The following is a 24,282-nucleotide window of genomic DNA, read 5'->3' as shown; positions in this document are numbered from 1 at the left end:
TGTCTTGGATAATTTTGAGAGATACCTCTCTTTTTTAAAAAGAAAACACCAAAAATTTCATATTTTGGTATACTTTTTCTTGGCTTCTGTTTGCCATGATATGCGTTCTGAATTAAAAATAATTATTTCATATAAAATAAAAAGAAATCTTAGTCTAGTAACCTACAGTTCTAACACAACAATTCATCAAGAGATTATCGTTTGAAGCAACTGAAGGTTCCACTTAAATCACTGTGGACTCAAGTGACTTGCTGCATTAAAAAGTCTATCGATATCACTGATCTGTTTTTCCTTGTTAAATTAGTTATGTACCGCCAAAATGATAATTATTTATGATAATGATCATAATGACATTAGACATTGTGTTTTATATATTGGAAAATATCACAAACACGCCTTGTTTTGAGTGTGAAAGCTGGTAAATATAGTGATGTGTCCTTCAATTTGAATGATATTTTATTTATTCTTTTTAGATATTTTGATAAGATTTAAATATAAACAAAATTTACTTTTTTCTTTTAACAAATGAACAATTCTTTCTCTTGTGTCATTCTGCTTCAAGTTAGATTACTATTTTTGGTGATGAACGATTTATTTTTAGGTAGTCTATTTTAAAGTCTTTACAGTTTATTGTTTATTCTTGTTTGGTATTTAATAGTTTTCTCAAAGTTTAAGTCTAATTATGTGATTATATCTATCCACATGCACATATACATATATATATATATATATATAATATATATATATATAATGTATGTGGGTGTGTGCTTACATATATATATATATATATATATATACATATGTATGTATATAGGTGGTGTTTTCTATGGTGTGAGAGAGTTAACCTGTGTCTAAAATTAAATTATGTCCTTTTAATAGGAGTTTTCTTATTAATGGCGATAAATTATAGATATAGATTATATGAATGTATATATATATATATATAATTTATGTGCATGTATATGTATGTATATATATATATAATTTATGTGCATGTATATGTATGTATATAATTTATGTGTATGTATATGTATGTATATATATATATAATTTATGTATATGTATGTATATATATATAATTTATGTGCATGTATATGTATGTATGTATATGTATATATATATAATTTATGTGCATGTATATGTATGTATATATATATATATAATTTATGTATATGTATGTATATATATATGTATATAATTTATGTATGTATATATATATATATATATATATATATATATATAGCGATGGAATGATTCAACCATTTTTCCAACAACCTTGTCACAAGATTAGCTCCTCCTTCCCGATTCCAGTACCACCACCACCACCACCAACAACAACAACAACTTAAGTCATTTATCAGAAACAAACTTCTTGTTCATCTTACTAAAATGTAAAAATTCAGTGTTCTACTTTTTAGGATAAAGTTGTTTTGTGCGCACATATTTAAAAAATGTAATTGCATCTCAATCCACACATTTTTTTCTTTTCATTCTTTTGATGTAAACAGACCCACACGAAAGTGAAATTTGTGCACACTAGATTGTTATCTTTGTTTAGATAAAAATACTTTCTTTCAATCTACAAGAATTGAAGATCTCCTCTGCGTGTGTGTGTGTGTGTAACTTTGTTGAAAACATGTGAAAACTTTTCTATCAGAAAGTTTCCATGTAAACAAATTGACACAACATTAATTGACAATAAATTGTGTTTGTAAACAATTTGACAGTTGACTTTCTTAATTTTATCATTTTCTGATTTGATATGTAATCTTCTGAACCCAATTTTTGTTTTTTTAATCATGTCCATTTTAAAAAAAAGATTTTTAAATCGAATAGAATAAATATATTTTTTTCTTATCAAAATTTTATTTTTATTTTATACTTATTTATGTTTTGGAAGGTTTGAGAGAAATAAATACAATTGCAATTCAGGATAAATCCATAGACCAGACCTCTACGGACAAATTTATCTTTAGTTGACCTTTGACAACTAAAGATTTTCGTTTACTAGCCAAATAGAAAAGTTACTAGCCAAATCGACACGATTTTTGGAATGTGGCATCTTTGTTCCGTGGCAAGTATGTACACCATAAAGATTTTTTTGTATTTTTTTAATAAGTGTAATTCTAAATATGCCCTGAATTTTATGTTGAGATTTGAAGGTTTGAAACATTCAAATTTCTTTAGATGTTTTTTTTAAACAGCCTTCGTTAAAGAGCATATATTGTTCTATTAAACCTTTTATTGTTTAAATAATTTGACTTTGCTCATTTTATTAAAAAACAAAGGTTGAAAAGACATTTTTCATTCAGTAATGAGCTTTGGAAGATTGTTGGTGAAAGAAACACAATCGGCAAAAGATAAGTGTTTTATTATTTCTAGTTGCGACTTGGAAAACTCACTTGCAAATGCAATTGTTTCACGCACGTTTCTGCAGATAAAAAAATTATCTACATAGAAGGGGTTGGAATGAACTGATAAAGAAAATGAATAGCAGACAAGGAATTATTTAACAATTATGAGATTATTATTAAATAATAAACTTGTTAACAATATACGTTTACTGGAATAGAAATATGTGGCAGACTAACAAACCTTTTGTCCATTTTCCATTGAAAGTTTGATAGCAATGACACCCGTCGATGAAGACATGTCCACGTTGGTGAAAAGAATGTCCTCAAATTGAGCCAAATTGCCTGGAGATGCCTTTTGTGTAAAAAGAGAAAGACACAGAAATTAAAAGTTAAGCAAAGGAAAGCATTTTTTGTAATTATTTGGACTACTATTCTTTATCTAGGTTGCTTTATTCATGTTTTAGCAAATGTAACTGCGAAACTTTCTTCAAGTGTATCTTTTCGAACTAGATGTCTATTGAGTATTGATGAAAATTATCCTAACCTAACCTTCAGCATTCGCTATTGGAGTGTCAGATGATAAGCCTATCAACCCGGTTTTTACTATTTATGTAAAACAAATTAAAGCAGAAAGAAATGTACCATAAAGCACAACTGCTCTTGAGGATTCTCTATTCATGTGATATTTAGGCAAACAAATCAGCAAACGGAAATAATTATTTGGATTACTATTCTCATCATCTTGGTTGTTATTTTCACAAAATTTCATCGAATGTAACTGCCAATTTTCTTAGAGTACATCTTTTTTTCAAATTTGTGTATCTTTATGCTGAACTACAAAACCTGTATAGAATTTCAAATAAATTCTCTGGTTTGACATACAGATTCTTCTTCTGAAGATCAAATGTTGTATTGACCAAAAATAATTGTTTCTGAAATTTTGCAATGAGGATTTATAATTTGTATTATTGTTTTCATCTTAAGCATTATTTTTATCACATTTTGGCCAAAGTCACTATACATATATTAATAGTGATTGAACAATTCCGATACAATTACCGATTCTGTTCTAAATTACTGTTTATGATACAATTACAGATTCTGATTCTTTTAAAATTTTTAAATAAAGACTTGTTTTTGTGTGTTGGGGGTTGGATTACTGCAAAAAATAATGTAATATGTGCATATATTTTCATAAATACAAAAATACACTTATGGGTGTGACCTATAAATTTTAGTTTTACTGGTAGTTTAAAATCAATAAATATTTATGATTTCATCATTAATATGAGCTGTGGAAAATTAAGTTTAAAACAAACACAAAGAAATAAAAATAATGAAGAATCGTCTTGGATATCAGAAAATAGACACAAATTTTTCCAATTCTGATACCTCAGAAAGTTCTGATGTTTCAATTCAAATTAATTGTCCAAACATTATATATATATATATATATATATATACTAGCTGTACCCTGCCACGCGTTGCTGTGGCTCAAATTGGCGCAATGGAAAAAGTTCCAAAATGAGAAAAAGCATGTTTCTTATAGGTTTAAATTTCCATTTTGCATGGGTACACAGTTTTTGTTGTTCCATTTTCTCAGCTAATATAGAGATTTTCCGGTTTGGTGACTCTTGAATATGTAACATAAATTGTCCATGTGAAAAAACAGTCAGTGTGTAACTGTAAGGCCCACAATTGTAAAGATTGTTCCCTGTGCTTTGTTGATGGTTATTGCAAATGACAATAAAATTGGAAAGTGCAATTTGCTAAAGTGTAATGATGTATCCGGTGGAATCATAGGAATGCATGGAATGAAGATACATTCATCTGTGAAAGGTCCTGTTAAGATTGTTGTTTCTATGATATTGTTTGTTAATTTTTTTTTTACTGCAAGCTATGTGCCATTGCAAAGCTTGGATTGGTTTATATTTCACAACATGATAATTAGTACACCAAATTTCAGTTGCAATACATGCGGTGGCATCCCTGGCAAATATAACTGTTGGATAATTAACCACTTTATCTGCTTTCACAACAGTGTCGATGGATTTGTATTTGACTACCTCACTTGGAATTTTACATTTAATTATAGCGTTAAGTTCATGGGCATCTTTGTATTGACCTGCAAGAATAGCTCATTCACTCAGTCAAATGGAATTCTTATAATTTGAATATCTGCAAAAACCTTTTAAACTAACTATTCTTTTGATGAAATAAAATTACAGAAATTACAGAAGTTAAAAGTCAAAGAATTTTGCCCTTAACTCTGATCAGCTGGCACTTTTTCGTACCCAATTTCCCACAAGTGATGCAAAAGTTTTTGTGCGGATCGAACAGTCTGCAACTGTACATGCATATTTTGAGTTAAGTTTAATGTCTTCACATGGAACAAAAAAGTAGAGTATTTGAGGCAAGCATTTATTTCATCTGCTGGTGTTGATTGAAGAATAACAGGTTACATTTGTCTGAAATCTCCTGCAAGCAATATTACTGCATTCCCAAATGGTCTGAAATTGCCACGCAAATCTTGCAAGGATCGACCAAGAGCCTCAAATGATTTTTTGCGTACCATTGTGCATTCATCCTAAACAATAAGTTTGCATTTTTGCAATATTTTTCCCCATATTGGATGTTTTGGAGATGTCGAACATGAGATTTTTGAAAAATTGAATGTTTTAAAGTAGAATAAATAATTCTTCTACTTGGCAGCAAGGTCGTAGGTATTCCTCATGCAGCAAGGGCTAAGGCTATGTCATTTTGTTACCAAATGGCTGCCAAAATCAATTTAATTAGAAAGGTTTTACCAGTTACTTCTGGTGCGGTTCAAGGTAGCAGTAATTTCCAAATAACTTCTATTCTCACAGTCAGTAAATTAGGTGACTAAAATAGGATTTATCCATGTTTTGACAATGCCTCATTCACTGTAATTAATTTAGGAGACTAAAATAGGATGAGGGATTAGAGATGGACAGATAGAGAGGAAGATATATAGATAGAAAAGAGACAGTGAGAGGAAAATAGAGAAAGAGAAGGAGATAGAGAGATAAAGGGATTGATAGATAAACAGAGAGAGGGGGAGAGTTAGAAACAGAGAGGGATGAAATAGAGGAAAGGAGAGAGATAGAGGGAGTTAGAGAGAGAAAGGGGCTCAAAGTGAGATGGAGAGGGTGATATAGAGAGAAAGATAAATTGAGAGAGGGAAAGGGAGAGATGGATAGAGAGAGATATTGAGAGAGGGGGAGAGAAACAGAAGGTGAACTACACTTCGCCGTTTTTTTCCTCGTTCAGTAGAGAAGAAATCTTTCGAGACTGAGGCAATTTTAATGTTTTGTTATTATCCAGAGTACCCCTTTTTTTTGGGGGGGGGGTGATTTTCCTCGCATTAGAAACCGACCGGGTTATCTGTACTTTCACTTAACAAATTAATAAAAGAAAAACATATTGTAAAATTTGAATTTAACAGGAAAATACTATTTTAAAAAATAGCACGGTAACATAAGTGCATAAGTGCCACTTTAGGTACTCCTTGGGCGTTGAGTTCCATGGCGACCAGCATAATTATTTAATGGTCGCTCCCTTAGCCCCCCCCCCCCCCAGTCAAGGCTAATGCATGCGCACGTAACATTTTTTTTATTTACTGACGTTGGCTTAGTAACTAAACGATTTATTGATAATTTCGTAACCCTTAAACGCATGCCGGAAGATTGGTTCATTATTGTTGTAATGAAAAAAAAAAAGTTTCATTCAACACAAAACCAAAAACACATATTAATGATAAATGATTTATTATTCTATTCATTGAAATTTACTAATTTTTAAATAAAAAAGTAAAAAAGTAAAAAAAAAAAAAGTTAATAAAAAAATAGTTGCTTATGTGCGCATAAACAACTTTTTTTTTTAGATTAGGTCCACCTTATAATCACCCCCCCCCCCCAACCTACTCATCTTAAGAACAGCTTCCGGAATAAACACCACTTTTGGAGGGGGGGGGCTATTTGCAAAATTTAACTGATATTTGTTGTCAGCATACCCACCCGAAAATACTATTAAAAAAAAAAGGAGGGGTTCAATGCCCGTGGCAGAGAAGTAGATTTATTTATCAATAAAAGTTGTGGAGAAGTAAATTTATTTATCAATAAAAGTCGTCATTTAAAAAAGAAAATTGTGGCGGTGGACCTAAATGTTTTGTTTTCGCACTATTCAACAATCTGTTCATCCGCGCATGTAAATTAAAAAATATTTGTAAAAGTGAGAAATTATCAGTAAATGATTTAGTTTTTTTTTTTTTTAATTTATTTATTTATTTTTATTTTTTTACATTAGGTCCACCTCCACAAATGTTAAGAACGGCTTTCAGAATAAACACCCCCAACCTCTCCATGTTAACAACGGATTTCGGAATAAACACCATTGGGGGGGGGGATATTTAAAAAAAAAGTCGATAAAAGTTGTCATTTAAAAAGAAATTTAAAATCAAATGTTTGTAAAAGTGAGAAATTATTAATAAATGTTTAGTAACATTTTTCGGTGCTAATGCAGAGAGTGACCCGCGCTATTTTTTAAATCGTGTTTTTTTTTTTTTTAATCAATTGCAAGGTTAAAGTACAGAATAGGTACAAAACACCCTCCCCTCCCCATCTAAAGAATGGCTTTTTAAATAATAACGTTAATTTTACGACTTGCCCCAGCATATTATAAACACCATAACTTCCCCATGTTAAGAACAGCTTTCGAGGTTTATGGAAGGGCGTTTTTTTTTGTTTAGTTTTTTAACATGGTTAGGGTGTTTATAATACGTTGGAGGTTAGGGTGTTTATAATACGTTGAGGCATGTCGTAAAAATGAAACAGTTTAGAAAAAGTTAAAACAAACTTTTTTATGTAAACAATGCCGTGAAAATAAACTAAACAATTAAAACGTAATGTTTCATGAGTGAAAAACCTTAACATTAAAGGAATTTAAAAAAATTGGTAAGTACATAAATGAATTTAAATTTTTAAAATATGGGATTATTATTTTATTTATTTATTTATTTTTTTGTGTGCTAATGCAGAGAGTGATCCGCGCTATTTTTTAAAAATCGTTTTCCACGTTTAATTAAAGTTTCATGATATGTTTTTATTCAATTGTAAGGTTAAAGTACAGAATAGGTACAAAACACCCTCCCTTCCCCATGTTAAGAATGGCTTTTTAAATAATAACATTATTATTTCAGCACGGATCACTCTCTGCATGAGTAAGTTTTTTTGTTTTTTTTACTTATCGAGTTAACAGAAAATGAAATCTTTCGTCAATTCGTGACTATGAAATGAATCGAACCGGAAGTTCAGTTTTACAACAGAACAGATTCGCAGTAACGGTTAAAAAAAATATATTTATTTTATTTAATATTTTAATAATTTGCGAGGTAAATTTCTTTCAATAACATAAAAACATACCTCAACTCTAAAGATGGGTTGTCTGAAAATTTCAAATAAATTGGTAACGTAGAAATAGGGTTTTATTATTTTAGAACGAACCAACATTTACATTTTATATATATATATATATATATATATATATATATTGCAGCATAAGGAATTATTTAAAAAAAAAATTCAATTGAACATTATATAATCAATTCTTAATGTTGCAATATTTTAAGTTATACATTTATATTTTTTACTAGAATATCTTGTTCTTATCTTTTCTATGTTTAAGCTTAACCATATTACTTTTCATGCTCACATTTTTCTATTGTAACTAGTGATGGGACGATTCCAAAATTTTTCCCGATTCCGATACAATTACCAATTCCGTTCTAAATTTCCGATTCTAATACGATTCCGATTCTGATTCTTTGCAAATTTATAAATATTCAATTAGAGATTTGTTTTTTTTGTAAATTTTTAAATTATTACATAAACCCCTGGGTAATTTCATGTATATTTTTTCCTAAATGCTTTCCTTGTAATTTATTGAAAATTGTATGACAACAAAAGATTTATTTTGATTTTTAAACAAAGCCAACTTGCATCATCACTTCGTCGTTAGTGTATAACATGCTTCTTGAAAGTTTTCATAAACAGTTGAAAATAATCGACGATTGATAGGCAAAATGAGAAAACGATGTAGGAACAAAATATTTAACAACGTCCCCTCCCATTGTTATGAACGAATTTCTAAATAAAAATGTTACTATTTAGAAAACCATTTTTAACATGAGTAGGGCATGGGCTTCCTTAACTATTCTGTGCCTTCTCTCTATGAATGAAGTTATGGTTTTATTTTAAGTATAAAAATTTGGTAGATTATTAAATTGATTTGCTTTGCTGTAAAAAACACAAAAACAAAAACGAGATGCAAATACTACTACTACTACTACTACTACTAATACTACTACTAATAATAATGACAAATTTGTAGATTAACACACTCAGCAAACTCCCCATTTCAAAATGAAATATTACTTTTATAGGTGATTACGTGTAAAATCCGTAAAAAAACTTGACGGAAAGAAAAGCAATCTTTTTGTATTTAGAATGGAAGATACGGTTCTAATATAAATTTAACGTAAAGTAATCTGTAATTCTTTTTTTATCAGATATTATTTTTTGTTCTAAAGTAACACTTGACACTACTTATTTTTTTAACCGAATAAACACTTTAAAATAACTTAAATCACTAAAAACTCACAAAGCTAGGTAGAAAACGAACACTTAGAAAAATCGATTTTATCTTTTTTAAAACAACAGTAAACAAGTAAAAATATCTTTAAAATAAAATAAAAGTCTCTTTTAAAAACAATATGTCTTTCAAGAATCATTATAAAATTTGTTTTCAATCGATATTATCCAATAATAGACAAGTTTTTCTTCCTAGCAAAAATAGACAAGTTTTCCGAGTTGAGTTTTCCGTGGACGAGTAGGCACCTTTTAATGCATATATAATTTCTTTTTATAATTTGATAAATTTCAAAACATTAATATTTTATTTATTTTATCCCAAGTTTAGATTAACTTATGAGATTGTTATATGTGATTTCCATTTGTGGCAAAAAAAAGTACATAAATGTAATAAAACAGGATTATTTCAAAGATGACCATTCCAGATAACACAAGACCAGGTCAGCGCCAGAAAAATTAAAAATAAAACTTGTCAGGAGCAGTTTTACCCTTTTAATTTGACTGTGAATTCTGAGGGGTAATTGACTCTTATCACCTAAGTGCTAAAATAAGTTGAGCATTTCAAAAGGTTTCCTAAGGCAATAAAAGTAAGTGAACTCTTGATTATTTACTTTGTTTGCCATAATTTATCAATAAAATAATTAAATTGGATCCAGAAATCCTGGTTCCTTGTCCCTTACTTTTATGTTATAAATAAATATTCTTCTGATAAATAAAAGCATCTGTTTATTTCTTTATAATTTCCAGGAAAAATAAAAGAATCGGTTTGGAATCAAAAATGAGGTTCAAATCCCCCCCCCCCCGATTCTGATACCCCCAATTCCGATTAATATTCCCAACATCTGTACTGACAAGTAGGTTGAAGGCTCCTGAAATTCATCCTGGAATTGTTCACAAAGATTCGTAGCATAAGGTGTAAAGTATTAGATAAAATTCAGTTGTAAGTGACATTCTTGTGGACATTGAAGGTTCAATCCTCAGTTTGGACGATATTCAGAATACAATTGGAAATTACTTAAGACTTCTATCCGGTCATGGCTGTTGCCATGAATAAAAAAGTTTTCATTTGAAATTCTGTGCAGATTCCTGACATTTTTTGCAAATAACATTCAAGACGAGAACAGTAGTCTGAATAATCCAAATTATATAAGATGAGAATTGCCTAAATAATCTGCAAAATAAACAAACACAATTGATATTTGAAATTCATTTTCTCTCTTCGTTCAGTAAATTATGAAACTGATAAGTAACAATTTTAAAACGTCAACTAAGAATCATTATAATTTGAAATTGTATGGAAGTTTGCCTTAGTTGAACTTTGACTACACAACCAAACAATTATATTTCCCTCTTTACACACACACATACTATTTTATGTATCTATTTTTAATATTTACGTTGACAGTGCTTAATACATAAGTAGAGCTAGGCAGAAAGTTTTCAAAATATATATGGCAATTAAGCTATACAGAATTTTCCACATTTAATCCTCGTGAGTTTTCGTCAAGGTATTGCATGGTATGTGTTAGTTTATGTTTTTATATATATAAAAATATGTAGCTTAATTGCAATATATATAAATTTGCAAGACACACACACACATATATATATTGTGTATATTTAGGCAGCATCTTCTTGTTCAAACAAATGTTATTGAGGAGCACGGAATTCTTCTGTTTTATTATCTTCCCTTTCATCTTCTTCAATCTTCGAATAGTTTTCTTTGTGGTTTTTTCAAAATTGTATAAGTTGGATCCATAGCGAGCTCTTTCGACAGATATACCTCTATCATCTTCAGACATCTTGTGTTGTAGAAATTATGTTTTTTCCTTTTCTTAATTATATACATACATAGTTTTATCATGATCACGTGGTGGCTTATTATGAATTTGGTGGCCAGACTTTTTTTTTTATAATATACTAATTTATTATATATATATTTAAAATTTAAAATCTACTATCCTAAGCATTTTAAAATATTTTGACTGTATTTGTAATTGATATTATTGATCTGAGGTTTTTTTGTTTTAATATACAATGCTTCGAGTATTTTTAATCTATTAACATTTTTCTAGCCTTGCAAAACTTTAGTGTTTTTTTACCATGATTTTTTGGAATTCCGAATGATGGCAGCCATGTTTTCCCAAATGTTGCAATATCGAACTAGAGTCAGAGAGGTGGAGAGTTAATCTTTGCGACAATGTGTTTGTATTATAGCCTATGTAGTTAGTATTATGAAGATGATAGAGGTATCTCTGTTGAAAGCACTCGCTATGGATCCAACTTATACAATTTTGAAAAAAAAACACAAAGAAAACTATTCGGAGATTGGAGAAGATGAAAAGGAAGATAATAAAACCAGAATTCTGTACTCTCCAATATATATATATATATATATATATATATATATATATATATATATATAATGATTCTTGATGTTTTGTGTGTGTGTGTCTTGAAAATATATATATATATATATATATATATAGTCATCCACATACAGTACTGTTTCGCTGTTTCACAGCTCATCAGTGCGGCTAGACAGGCAACTACCTTAAGCTAGGATTGAAACCTGACCGCCTGTACGACAGTCAAGGCTCCTAACCATTACGCTAATCGGCGGCTGCTGTACGAGTCGTGAATTAACAATGTTTTGAGATCGTCCGAAATACCTAAGTTCGATTTGTTTACACAAAGAGCATCGCTTTATACGCTAATGGTAATTCGTGTATCACTTCTCAATATGCTCAATATATATATATATATATATTATTTTTAAAATATAATTATCCACTGACACATATTTCATTGTCTACGACTCATCAGAGTGGCTGAATCTAGCGAGATTTGAAATCGAAAGCCTCTTCCACTGAGCTGTCTTGCAGGACTACTAATTTTTACGGAGCTGTTTGTTTGTTTTTGTTAGTGATACTTATTGAATGAATTAAATTATTTATATGGAAGCGCATTTTTACCTAAATGTGAGTTGGGAATAATTTTCCCTTTGACCAAACAAACACTCTCTCTCTCTCTCTCTCTCTCTCTCTCTCTCTCTCTATATATATATATATATATATATATAAGTTATGTTTCCAGCTTTACAGCATATTTTATCTACCTGTTGATGAAGAGAGTAAAAAAGAAAATATATGTATTTGTCTAAATAAATAAAACAAATAAAAAAATATGAAAAATAAAAATGAACAAAATTATTTTTGTGGACTGATTCTATCTTTTGGTTATTGTAATGTAATCTACCAGTCATATATATATATATATATATATATATATATATATGAGGGTCGTTTCTATTTTTATTTTTTTAATTCAAAAAGTTGAAGAACTATGAAGATAGTTGTGGTACCATTAAAACGATTTACCTTTTGTGCTCCAGAATTTATTTTTCCACATAGTCATCACCATTCTCAATGTACTTTTGCCAGGAATTCAATGATGCATCTCTGTTCCTGACCCACATCCATGACAGGCGTTGCTTTCTTAAAGTCTCACACTGTTAATATCTGCAACAGAGGGATAAAACTTTCAAGTCATCATAGCAATGCAATTTGCAATCCCTTCTCATCCGTTTGGGTGGAATAAAAAATAATGTGTGTGTGTGTATATAATATATATCTAAAATATTTCTTTTTTGAACAGTTCTGAGAAATGCAATGCCTGTCTACTAGAGCAGTATTTTTATTATCATCTTTAATTCAATTCAAAGTGAAACAATCTGAAAACATTAAACTTTTTTCTTGTCTTTTTTAACAGGTTAATCTTTATTTGCTGTCTCGAATTGTCTATGGCTTGGCTCAACTGAGTGTGAAGAAAGGTTATGTGCCGAAACCCAAGACAGCCCCATTTCCCATGTTTGCAGCTTTTGTTTGGGGTGTTGCCTTGCTGCTTTTTGAATACGAACGAGAAATTCTGCAGACCTCAATGAAATCATCAATGACATATTTGTACGATGACAGCAACAATTGGAATTCGTTCCGAGACTTTCTTATTTACAATAAATGACATGTTTCTGAATTTTTGAGATGAGGATTGATAGTTCATGTTATTTGGATTGTTCAGACTAATGTTCTCATCTTGAATGTTATTCGAATAACGTTGCAACCTCTGACCTTTATCAGGTGTATCGTGTCAAACTTTTGAATTTGCATGGAACTCTTTATTTAATTCATGGGAGTAGCATGCTCTTGTTCCTTTAGCCATAACTGGATAGAAGTTCTAAGTAATTCACACTTATATTTTAAGTGTCACTGACACTGAAGATTGAACCATTAACCTTTAGAAGAGTGTAATGTTGTAAGAATAACACCCCATGATGAGAAGAATAGTCTGAACAATTCAAATAGTATGAATACATGATATGCTTATTAATGCCATTTGTGCTCAGCATAAGTGATGAAAACAAACTTATTTACAGGGAGAAAATAATTCTCAATATATTTTTCGATATTACTTCTATAACTATCAATGACAAAACAACCGATAACAAAAACAATCTGATGGTATGAGTTAAAATGGAGAAATAGAAACCTAAAACTCAATATTTCACCCACCTGTTGTGTGAGCCTTTTCAAGAGAAAAAAAGCTAAAAGTAGCAAAATAACAGTTTACTGTTATTCTTACAAATTGCTAAAACCAATATCTGTAATTTGAGGTAATCAATATAGTAAATAGTAATTAGTGTATAATAAATTTCAATCTATGTAAGGAGGGAAGATGCCATTTTTAGTTTTTTTTTCTCTTGAAAAAGCCCACACTGCATTTGGGCGAAACATTGATTTTTAGATTATGTGTGTTTTCATCTTAACTCATAAGTACGAGCAGTAGGAATAACAGTAAACTTTGTTATTATTGCGTACATAACATGCAATCAATAAGAAACAAAATAAAAATAACAATAGTAACAATAACATTGGTGCTGATGCTATTCGTAATAATAATAATAATAATAATAATACCAACTTGTGTAATTGTAAAGTATAAACTAATTGGCCACTAATGAACAAATATTTAATAGCTTATGTCATACACAAAATAATAATAAATAATAACTCCAACAATGAGCAAACTATATATAAGGACTACAGAAAATGATTTACAGTGTAGGTATAGTCATCACCACATGACATATAGAAATACACATGGGAAAAATATTATTTTGAATAGTAAATAAACATTTTCGGAAAAACAATTAGCTAAAACTGATCAATGTGAATAACTTTAAACTTAGCTATTGTTGCATGGATAACATGCAATGAATAATAAACAAAACATTAAAAAAAAATTAACAATAACAACAGTAATACTAATGCTATTAATGTCAAAAAATGATACAAACTAATGTAATTGTAGCATAAAAACAAACTGCTCACTAATGAATAAATATTTATTTCTTGTGCCGTATACAAAGCAGCAGTAAATAATAACATCAACAATGAACAAATATATATGTGTGGGGACCACAGAAAATAATTTCAAATGTAGATCTAATCGACGCATAATGATATATAAAAATACATGTTACAATATAAATATATTTAACGACCAGAAAACAATATAAAACAAATTTAAAAAATAGTGGATATTATGATAAGTTAAAATTTAACAAAAATAATTAAAGGAAAAAAAATAATAGAAAACAAACAAAATACGATTTGAATCAACCTGTCTTATAACCAAGAGGTAAAAATACACAAATTTGGAAAAATATTGTTTTGAATAATAAACATTTTCTGGAAAACAATAAACTAAAAATGATCCTTATGAATAACATTAAACTTAGTTATTATTGTATGGATAACATGCAACAAATAGTAAAGAAACATAATGACGATTATTCATAATAACAACAGTAATACGAATACTATTAATATCAATAATGATACCAACTTATGTTATTGTAGAAAATAAAATAACTCCCAACTAATGAACAAATGTTTAACAGCTGATGTCATATAAAAAGTAATAGTAAATGATAACATCAGCAATAAACAAATCATGTATACATAAGGCAACAGAAAGTAATTTCAAATGTAAGTATAATCACAGCATGATGGCATTTAGGAGTCAAAATCAGCAAAATAACATGACACTGTCTAATATATATATATGGAAATACTAATATTAGCTCTAATATCAATTAAGAAATCTTAAAATGAGACTCAAAATATACAAATACACCATTGTACAGAAATATCTTTAAGATGACGATTAGATGTGTACTTTTGAGCCTCTTTTGTTGAAGAGTGCCTACCTTTGTCCTCTGTGCTTTTTCATCTATGACTGATGACTGATTTGACCTGCCCCTTTTGGTCTTCTGATTAGTTGAGGGTCAATTTAGGAAACTCAACTATCATACGATGAAATTATGGTTGTATAGTATATAGATAAAATATATATCATGCTCTGATCTTACAATTGGACACTTGTTCACTTTTTGTTTTATTGATACAAGATTTTCACTATATATGTTTCAAATTCCGATCAGACCAAGAAAAGTGTCAATTAACCTTATTTTAATTTTACACCTGTTTCATCCTAATGCAGAATTGAAATTTTACAGTAAAAATATCTTCAGAAATAAAATAAGAAAAATGTATGCATATTTGCAATTTTCAAAAGCTGCCATGTTTTTATTTATATTTTTTATTGTTTTAGCTAAACGTATGAAAGCTTGTTTTGAACTTCGACTTCATAAACAAAAAATAATCTGTCTGTCTGTCTTTCTGTCTGTCTGTCTCTCTGTCTGTCTGTCTCTCTCTCTCTCTCTCTCTCTCTCTCTCTCTCTCTCTATATATATATATATATATATATATATATATACATACATATAATATCAGGGAGACCTGACGTTGCCCAGGATTGAATGATGGTCAATGAATGTTTCATACTCCCATATTTTTATTGTCATTGAAATTGTTGAAGTTGCCCATTTTTCAATCAAAACAATTGGTTGCCTGCCCTAGTTAGGAGACCCATCGTCATTTGTTAGAAGAAAGCTTTAGATGCCTCTCTGCAGTGACTTGGTCCAAAATACATTGTAATCTATCTTGCTCTGTAGAGAACCTACTGTTGATTTTAGTCTCATCGCAGTAAAACTTCAATTATGTAATTTTTTCCATAAATATTTAAAACCAAAACATAAGTCAATCTTGAGACTGTATATCTCAGCCTGACAACATAAGGCTGGACCAAAGTCTTATCTGGACCTAACTTCCATATTATCTGAAGTATTCCTAATGTTATGCCATGGAAATGTTGATGACTCGAACTACTCATCAGATCATTTGCATAGTGATTACAGTTACTAAGTTCCATAGATCACACTTGGAAAAAATCAGAAATTGAAATTTTGTCAAAATTGTCTTTTTGTGAACACTTCTAGATTTGTTTTTAGCTATTCTAGGTGTGTGTGCAACCATTTTCCTGGTCTCTATTTTTTTTTTTTTTTTTTACATAGGAATCACCACTTATCAAAACCAAGAGGCCACTCGAGGATAAGGGTTAAAGAGCCTACAGCAGAAATTGCACAATATAGTAACCGTTAGCAATGGAGATTTGGTAAATTTGTTAACTTATATGGAACGGCTCATCAAGAACTTTTTTACGTTAGACTTGAAGACAACCAATTTGTAGTCAGCTGGAAAGCAGTAAAACGGAAGACAATTCCACAGGCGTGCAGTTCTAAGAAAGAAGTTTTGCTCATGGAATCTATGTTTAGGTTTAGGCACAGATAAAAAGTGGGGGAAATTAGTGATAGTGCTTTCTGCTAGACGAGTGTTTCTTGTGAAAGTTTGGCGAGTGGGGGGGGGACCAGAGAATGGAGCTCAGCTGAGCACTTGCCATGAAAATAACGATAAAGCAGAGACAAACTCGTAACATCTCTTCTGTGAGACAGAGGTTGCAGAGAAGAGAAAAGGACATCCCCTACAAGGCTACGAAGTCTATTTTGAACTCTATCAAGACAGGATAAGTCCTTTCTAGCAGCTCCTGCCCATATATGGCAACAGTACTCCATCCTTGGACTTACCTGGCTATAGATAGAGAATTGCATCAGCAGTGAGATATCTACTGGATCAATAGAAGGATCCCACAATTTTTCCAGCGGCCTTGATGTGTTCCATTTAAGATTAGGAGTAAAGGTCAAGCCAAGAATCTTGTCAAAACATGAGGCCTCCCCAAGACAAGAGCCATTCATTTCAATTGATGCCAGATGAGGATCAGAGCGTTAATGATGTAAAGAGAAAAGCTTGGTTTTAGATGCATTAAAAGTAACAAGCCACCACTTTCCCCATTGTACCACTTGCTCAAGATCAGAGGAGAGAGAATCAGAGAGAACTTGGTCGTTTACGGTCTTAGATGTGCTACCATAGATAGTAGTGTCATCAGCATAGATGTCTACGAATGATGTAAGGATGTGATTTGGAAGATCATTAATATAGATCAGGAAGAGAGTTGGGCCCAGGATGGACCCCTGAGGGTCTCCAGCATTAATACTAAGAGCTTCTGATTTCTGCCCATGAACGACTACTCTTATGAACTTATCAGAGAGAAATGATTTAATAATTGAGAAGACATTTCCAGCTATACCGTAGCTGGAGATCTTGTGAAGAAAACCTTTATGCCATACTGTATCAAAGACCTTTGATATGTCAAGAGCAATTGCCCTAGAAAGGTAGCCTCCGTATAGAGATTCGCTAATCCTATGAGATATAACTATAAGCACATCTGTAGATCTAGCAGAACGGAAATCATATTGCGTGTCACTAAGAAGGTTATTTTTGCTAAGATGGTTGATTACTTCTCTATTTAACACATATTCCAGCAACTTACTCATGACGCATAGGAGGCTTATTGGCCTGTACTGTGAGGGAGATGAGCAATCACCTGAATTCTTAAATACAGGGCATACTGATGAGATTTTCCAGGGTGACGGGAAGCAGTTCTCCTTAAGACAACGTTTAAACAGTTTTGTAAAGATGGGCGCTAGTTCTGGTTGAAGTCTTTTGAGTACTATAATTGGAATACCGTCAGGGTGGGTTGCTTTACTGGAATCAAGGTTTTTGATTAGCTACAAATATTTGTATATCACATAGCATGTTTTCTGATACAGGAGGAAATATTGGAGGTTGGCAGGCTTGGTCGCAAAGGTTAGAATTAGCTGCAAAGAGTTTGGCCTTGTCTGATGCTGACGAGATTACTTCAGGTCCATTTATGAGAGTTGGGATAGAGCACATGCTTCTGTTCAGGATTCTGTTTGCTATTTGACAAAACTGGTGGAAACCAAGCCGCTGCTCAGCTACTTTGGACTTGACGGACTGAGCATACAACTCTCTTGCGTTCTTTATTGCTTTTTTACAGTGATTGCTGGCAGTCCTGAAAGCGGCTTTAGTCTCAGTACATCTATTACGTTGGAAGCAATGGAAAAAGTGATTTCTGTGCGCAATGGCAGCAGTACATTCCGAAGAGAATCATGGCTGACTGTTAGGTTTTTCCTGGAATTTTTTTAAGGGTATGAAACGGTGTATACCTACAATTAACAATTCTGTCAGGTCTGATACTATAGAGGACACATCCTTTTTAAACATAGAATGCTGAGGTAGATCTGGTATAAATGTACGGAAGCTATCCCAGTCAGCCATAGAGTATCGATATACTGTACGATGGACAGGTACATCTGGGGACTTATTACATTTCATTTTTATCTTAACTGATACAACTGAGTGGTTGGAAGATCCAAGTGGAGACAGAACAGAAGCTGAACACAGTTCAGGGCAAGTTGTGAGAAAGCGGTCTAGGAGACTTGCATACTGGCCGTCAGTATCGGGACACGGGTGGGTTCGTAAACAATCTTAGTGAGGTCATAAGCAATGGAGAAATCATGACAGAACCTCCCTCATCGTCGGTCTTATTTGAGTGAGTTAACCATTCCACATTGTGAACATTGAAGTCTCCACAGACATGAATATTAGCTGAAGGATAAGCAGATGGGGCGTGGTCAATTTTCTCAGATATGCTTTTAAAAGATAATAACTCCGCTGTTGTGGGGGTGATAGAGAGCAAATATAAATACAGTAGTTTGAGCTAGTGCAACCCGGAAGCACATATAGGGTAAGTTAGGATCTTCTCTGGAGATGTCCCTACCACATGGAAAGCCATCTTTTATATAGGCACATATTCCATGCCCATGGCGATCTTGGGGGTCAGATTTAGAAGTTAAATTAGAGTATCCTTTAATTACGAACTCATCTATGGAAATGGTCTGTCCAATGCCAGTTTCACTTAGAAATAATATGTCTGGTTTAGTCTCCTGTAATTGGGTTTCAACCTCTGGAAGGTTAGAACGTAGACCCCTGATGTTCGAGAAGGAGACATGGTAGTGGGAGTCTACGTTAGAAGTTGGAGATTCAGGTTTAATCGTGTTTTTTATTGAGACTTTTCATGATGGAGTTTTGGGATTTGTGGACTAGGTCGACAGACATGCCTGAAGCAGGGCAGAGAGGGAAAGTAAGAGAGAAATAGAAATGAAGAAATATTTTTTTTTTTTTGTAGCACATGAAAAGGTAAAGCCGTAACAATTACCCACTAATATGGCACCGAGAGGCCCCACCATAAGCTACTGCATAGTCCAGAATCCATTCACCAAATAGCAATACAGCAGCCCCAGTACTTTGCACCTGCTGATAGGACAGCCTCCTTAGTGATTAATCCAAGGTTCAGGTCCCTGACTATCAGGCGGATAACATCAGCCCAGATAAAACGTTTACCTCCAGCACCCTTACTAGTGACATGGCTACAAGGATAGACATAGAAACAGAAAATTTCCGACATCCTTGCCGGCTGTTCACGCAAAATACTGCCAACCTAGAAAAGAGTCTTTTCTTCTCCCTTGGTCAGAAAAATCACTCATTAAAAAATGAGGACTGGATGACAAATAAAGAGAAGCACGAGTAACGGGAGCTGCCGATAACACATCCACAATGCATTGTCTACTCTCCATTTAAAAAAAAAAAAATTAAATATTGTACTTAATAAAAGTCCATTTGGCATGTTTAAGAGGGGGTTAGGTGAAAGATTTCCCTCTCACCAACTGAAAATGAAAACAATTGCCAAATCTGTTATGCTATCAACTTGGAAAATATAAACATTTATGGACAAGAAAAATCTATTATAAAAAAAAATAAAATAAAAAATAAATAAATAAAATAAAACAATATATATTCCAAATGAAATTGCCAGATAGAAATGGCACATCTTTCCACGAGAAAACCATTTACACAATAAAACAATGAAATAAAAATAAAGATTAAAAACTCAAATAAATATAATATTAGCACTTGCATCTAGAAAAGAAAAATTACAAAATTCATAACTTCACTGCTATAAGACGTCCTTCGCGGCTGCAAATAAAAATTGATTTTGCTTGAAATGTATACGTATATATATTTGTATAAAAAATTGTGCCTACCAAACTTCTCTGTCAGTTTTTGGTCTACAGACATGAAACTTAATATATAGGGCATTCAAACTAATGCAAAACTTTATATGTAGGTTTTAGCCAGGGAAAATCGGTGCAAAGTGTGAAAATTAAAAAAATGGAATTTGCCAACTGAAGGTCGAACGGTGGCATTACGAATATGCATGCATAACGTAATAGTTATTGGTTCATCTTTTAATTTTTAGCCTTGCAGCAAACATGTCTCCATAGCTCAGGCATTAATGTCAAAGGAAAAAGTAAATCATAAGCTAAACATTTTGGTTTCGATTCTTGGTGGTGGCACATGAGTCTTTTTTTTCTTTTTTCCCTTTTAACAACTTTTTAAATCATTACTACATATTGAGTCTAATATAATAATAAATACGAAATCTGCATTAATCAGAACATATACAAGCGCACTTTACGACCAAGCAATGCCGAGTGGCCTGCTAAGCTGCACATTATTACTCAAAATAATAATAGGTAATAATAAAATCTTGCAAATATGAAACTTAAAATTGCTTACAGATGCAGAACAGCAAATTTACTTGAGACAAGTTTGTATGTCAATTGGTATCACTCTTGCTATGGTTGCTAGGGAAACAAACTAAAGGACATATGAACAAGACACATATAGATGATGATGTTAATAATGGTTATCATCTAAACTTGCTATTAACGATCATTAAATTATTTTTTAATGTGTGTTTTAGAAATGTATTTTTTGGTGTTTTGTAAAGTATAATAGAATTTTGAACAAATGCATTTCAGTTAAAAACATTATCATATACTTACGCGTCATGTTGAAATTAGTATAAATTCCAAAAATTGCAAAAAAATTGCAAAAAAAAAAAAAATAAATGTACTAGATATATTTGTTACAAAAAAATATAGACACTAACGATCCAACATTTTCTATATTTTCAATAGAGAATTTTAAGGAAATCAAGGGAAATAAGTTAGATTGTCATATAGAATTGGTTGCACAAATCTTTCACATACACTAAAATGCGTTAATTTGATAAATTCAATTTTTACTTGTAATTTTTTTTCTACTGAATCATTTTCGTAATTATTTGAATGTATACTTATTTCGACATGATAAGTAAGCATGGAATAGTGTTTTCACCTGAAATGTATTTTTTTTTCTAAATTCCATGATACTGCACAGTGCACAACCATCTTTCTTATAGGTGGGGGATTTACGTTCTTTCCGTTAAGGGATCATTTTAACGGCGGGTGTCACCAATATTACGATGTGTATGTGTGGTAACGAGGAATGGCCGATGTCCATCTATGCCAACGTCGTATCAGCGACGTGAACACGGTTCAAAATCGCTCACACCTCACCGTAAAAATAAATAAATAAATAAAAATGAAAATGTCAGAAATCTGCATAATAGTCAAACGAATTTAAAAGTTCATGATATGGTTTTATTTAACAATAAAAATAAATCAAATCATTTTTGTGCTGTTGTATTTTGATATGCGTGTGCCGATTCAAAATGTGAGGAAAAGATTATATCGTTCAATGTTTAACGAGATGTTCTTGTAAAGAGTGTCCTGGAAATAAATGTTAGTATTTTCGAACTATGCATAGTCACGATGACTTTATATATTTTTTTCTTAAATAGATAGGACTGGAGTAAAGAACTGTAGCAAAAAAAGGGGAAAGAGAAATCCTTCTCAGACTGAGGCAATCATATTTTTCATTAGAGAACAGTGTTTCTTCTTTTTTAACAAAAGGAAAAAAAATTTTTTTATAAGAGTAATATGATAATTTTACTCCATACATGTCTGTATGTTATTTTTGGGGGGAATTAATCCAGTGCGATTTCGAGGCTTTAGGTGCATGGCGCGCGAAATCAATGTTAGCGATTTTACGTCATGAGACGGAGCGAGTTGTTCATTCGTGGTGCTGCGTCCTGAACTAAGCTGAACTCAACTGATTGGGGTTTCGCGCGGAGTGTCCTTATATACGCTTTGACCGGTTCCCAGAAAAAGAATAAAAAAAAATGTTTATTTGAGCGTTGATTGGATAAAAAGTGGGCACCCTGTCACGTGGTATAGTCCTGAACTATGTCCGCGCGAAGAGGTACCGTTTTACTTCTTACTTCGACAGAATTTGTGTGGGTAGATATGACAAATGTATGCATAAATGAAAATTCTTTATCCATCCATTTTAATGTTTCTGGCGCATCGCTACATTTCTTTATATCCATTCTAAAATGTGGCATGTCGTCATGTTCCTACCAGCACCGAGATCAGATATATCACAAAAGAAGACAATTATCAGCGTTTTGGGAGATCGATATCGCAAACTTTGACTGCACTTTGCCATTAAAAACACCAATAAACTTATTCATATCGATTAGTGTATTTACGCATGCACTACCTTTAAATAATTTTTGTTTTACTTTGCATGGATGTGCGCATGCGTCATTGGACTAATAATATTTATTATAAATTATAAGTATAATAATAATTATTATTGTTGTTGTCGACGACGAGGACAACAAAACCTCGTTTTGGATTTATTTCCTCGTTGATTATAGATTACATGGTATGTATGTGGTTAAATTTTGCTATGTCGATCTCCCTAAAACATCGACTTTCTTTTGGGATTTGATGATCTCCCACATTTTAGAATAGAGATAAAGAATGAACGCGACACACAGAAAAAATACTACATTTCTAAAACGCACATAAAAAATAATTCAAATATCATAAATGGAAACCAGTAAAATGGTTGTATCTCGGATAGTTCACTTGTTCAAGAATTTATCATTGTTATTTTCTCCTTTATATCGCTATAAACAAATCGAGATAATTGTGTTCATAATATGCCACATGCTGCAAATCTAACACGTAAAGTTAATAAAAGACGTAATAAGTTATCTTATATATTACAAAATCCATTGACGTCAATTATTCAATTTGTTTATGTCGAGCGTGCTAAATTTCCAATACGACGAGACCTTTTTTGCTGCGTTTCACGTATACGATTCAGCTTTCTATAACTTACTGTTTCTTAACAAAAACATTAAATCTAATGGTTTTATGCAATAATAAGGCATTTTAAAAAAGATTACCTTAAATTTATATGAAAAGTATCTTATTTCATATTTATATTAAAGAAAGAAACAATAAAAAAAAACATGAAACCTTTTTTCTCTGCGGTGTAGTCGTTAAAATGACGTTTACAACAAAGAACGTGTATAAAATAAAAATGGGCTGAAAATCGCTGCCATATTCATGGCATCTTGTTTTCCGGTGATGGTGAGGAGTATAAGGTGGGGGCAAGAACCCCGAAAAATTACTAAATGTCGCGTTGTTTTCAAAGAAAACAAGACCAAACTTCTGATGACTTTTTGTGGACTGATGACATGTCTATTATAGATAGGGAAAGAGGGAAGGAATTATTGGCTAAGCGGTCAATAGGAATGAGAATCCGAGTCAAATATTCGGTCGAGGCAGGCAACTGATGATCCATTTTGTTTATTTAGCAGATCGTACTCGTAAAATCGGTGAATGTTAACAAGAAAATTAAATTGTCTGATGTGGAAAAAAAAAAAAAAAAAAAAAAAAAAAAAAAGTGAATAAAGTCAAGAGATCTTTTTTGACACTTCTGTATTTTAAGTCTTCTGGAAAATTTTTGTTTTCAGTTTTCTCGACAAGGGACGACAATCGTGAAATTTATTGACGTTTTCCGAAAGTTTTTGATAAATCAAAACACATTAAATAACGTAGGAATACGTAATAAAAACAT

General features: G+C 31.6%; 1 protein-coding gene across 1 annotated transcript in view; it reads left to right on the top strand.

The window, feature by feature from the left end:
- Positions 1-13,971, top strand: part of LOC145303443 (peroxisomal membrane protein 4-like) — an 82,363-nt gene extending 68,392 nt beyond the window's left edge. The window contains exon 4 of the mRNA XM_080144773.1: positions 12,794-13,971. Coding sequence (XP_080000899.1) covers positions 12,794-13,042 — 249 coding nt within the window. The 3' untranslated portion in view covers positions 13,043-13,971. The remainder of the gene's footprint in view (positions 1-12,793) is intronic.
- The last annotated feature ends 10,311 nt before the right edge of the window (positions 13,972-24,282 follow it).

Source organism: Euprymna scolopes, chromosome 19 (genome assembly GCF_053919585.1).
Source record: "Euprymna scolopes isolate OS-2025 chromosome 19, ASM5391958v1, whole genome shotgun sequence".
NCBI lineage: Eukaryota > Metazoa > Mollusca > Cephalopoda > Sepiida > Sepiolidae > Euprymna > Euprymna scolopes.
This window is presented reverse-complemented; position numbering and strand designations above follow the sequence as displayed.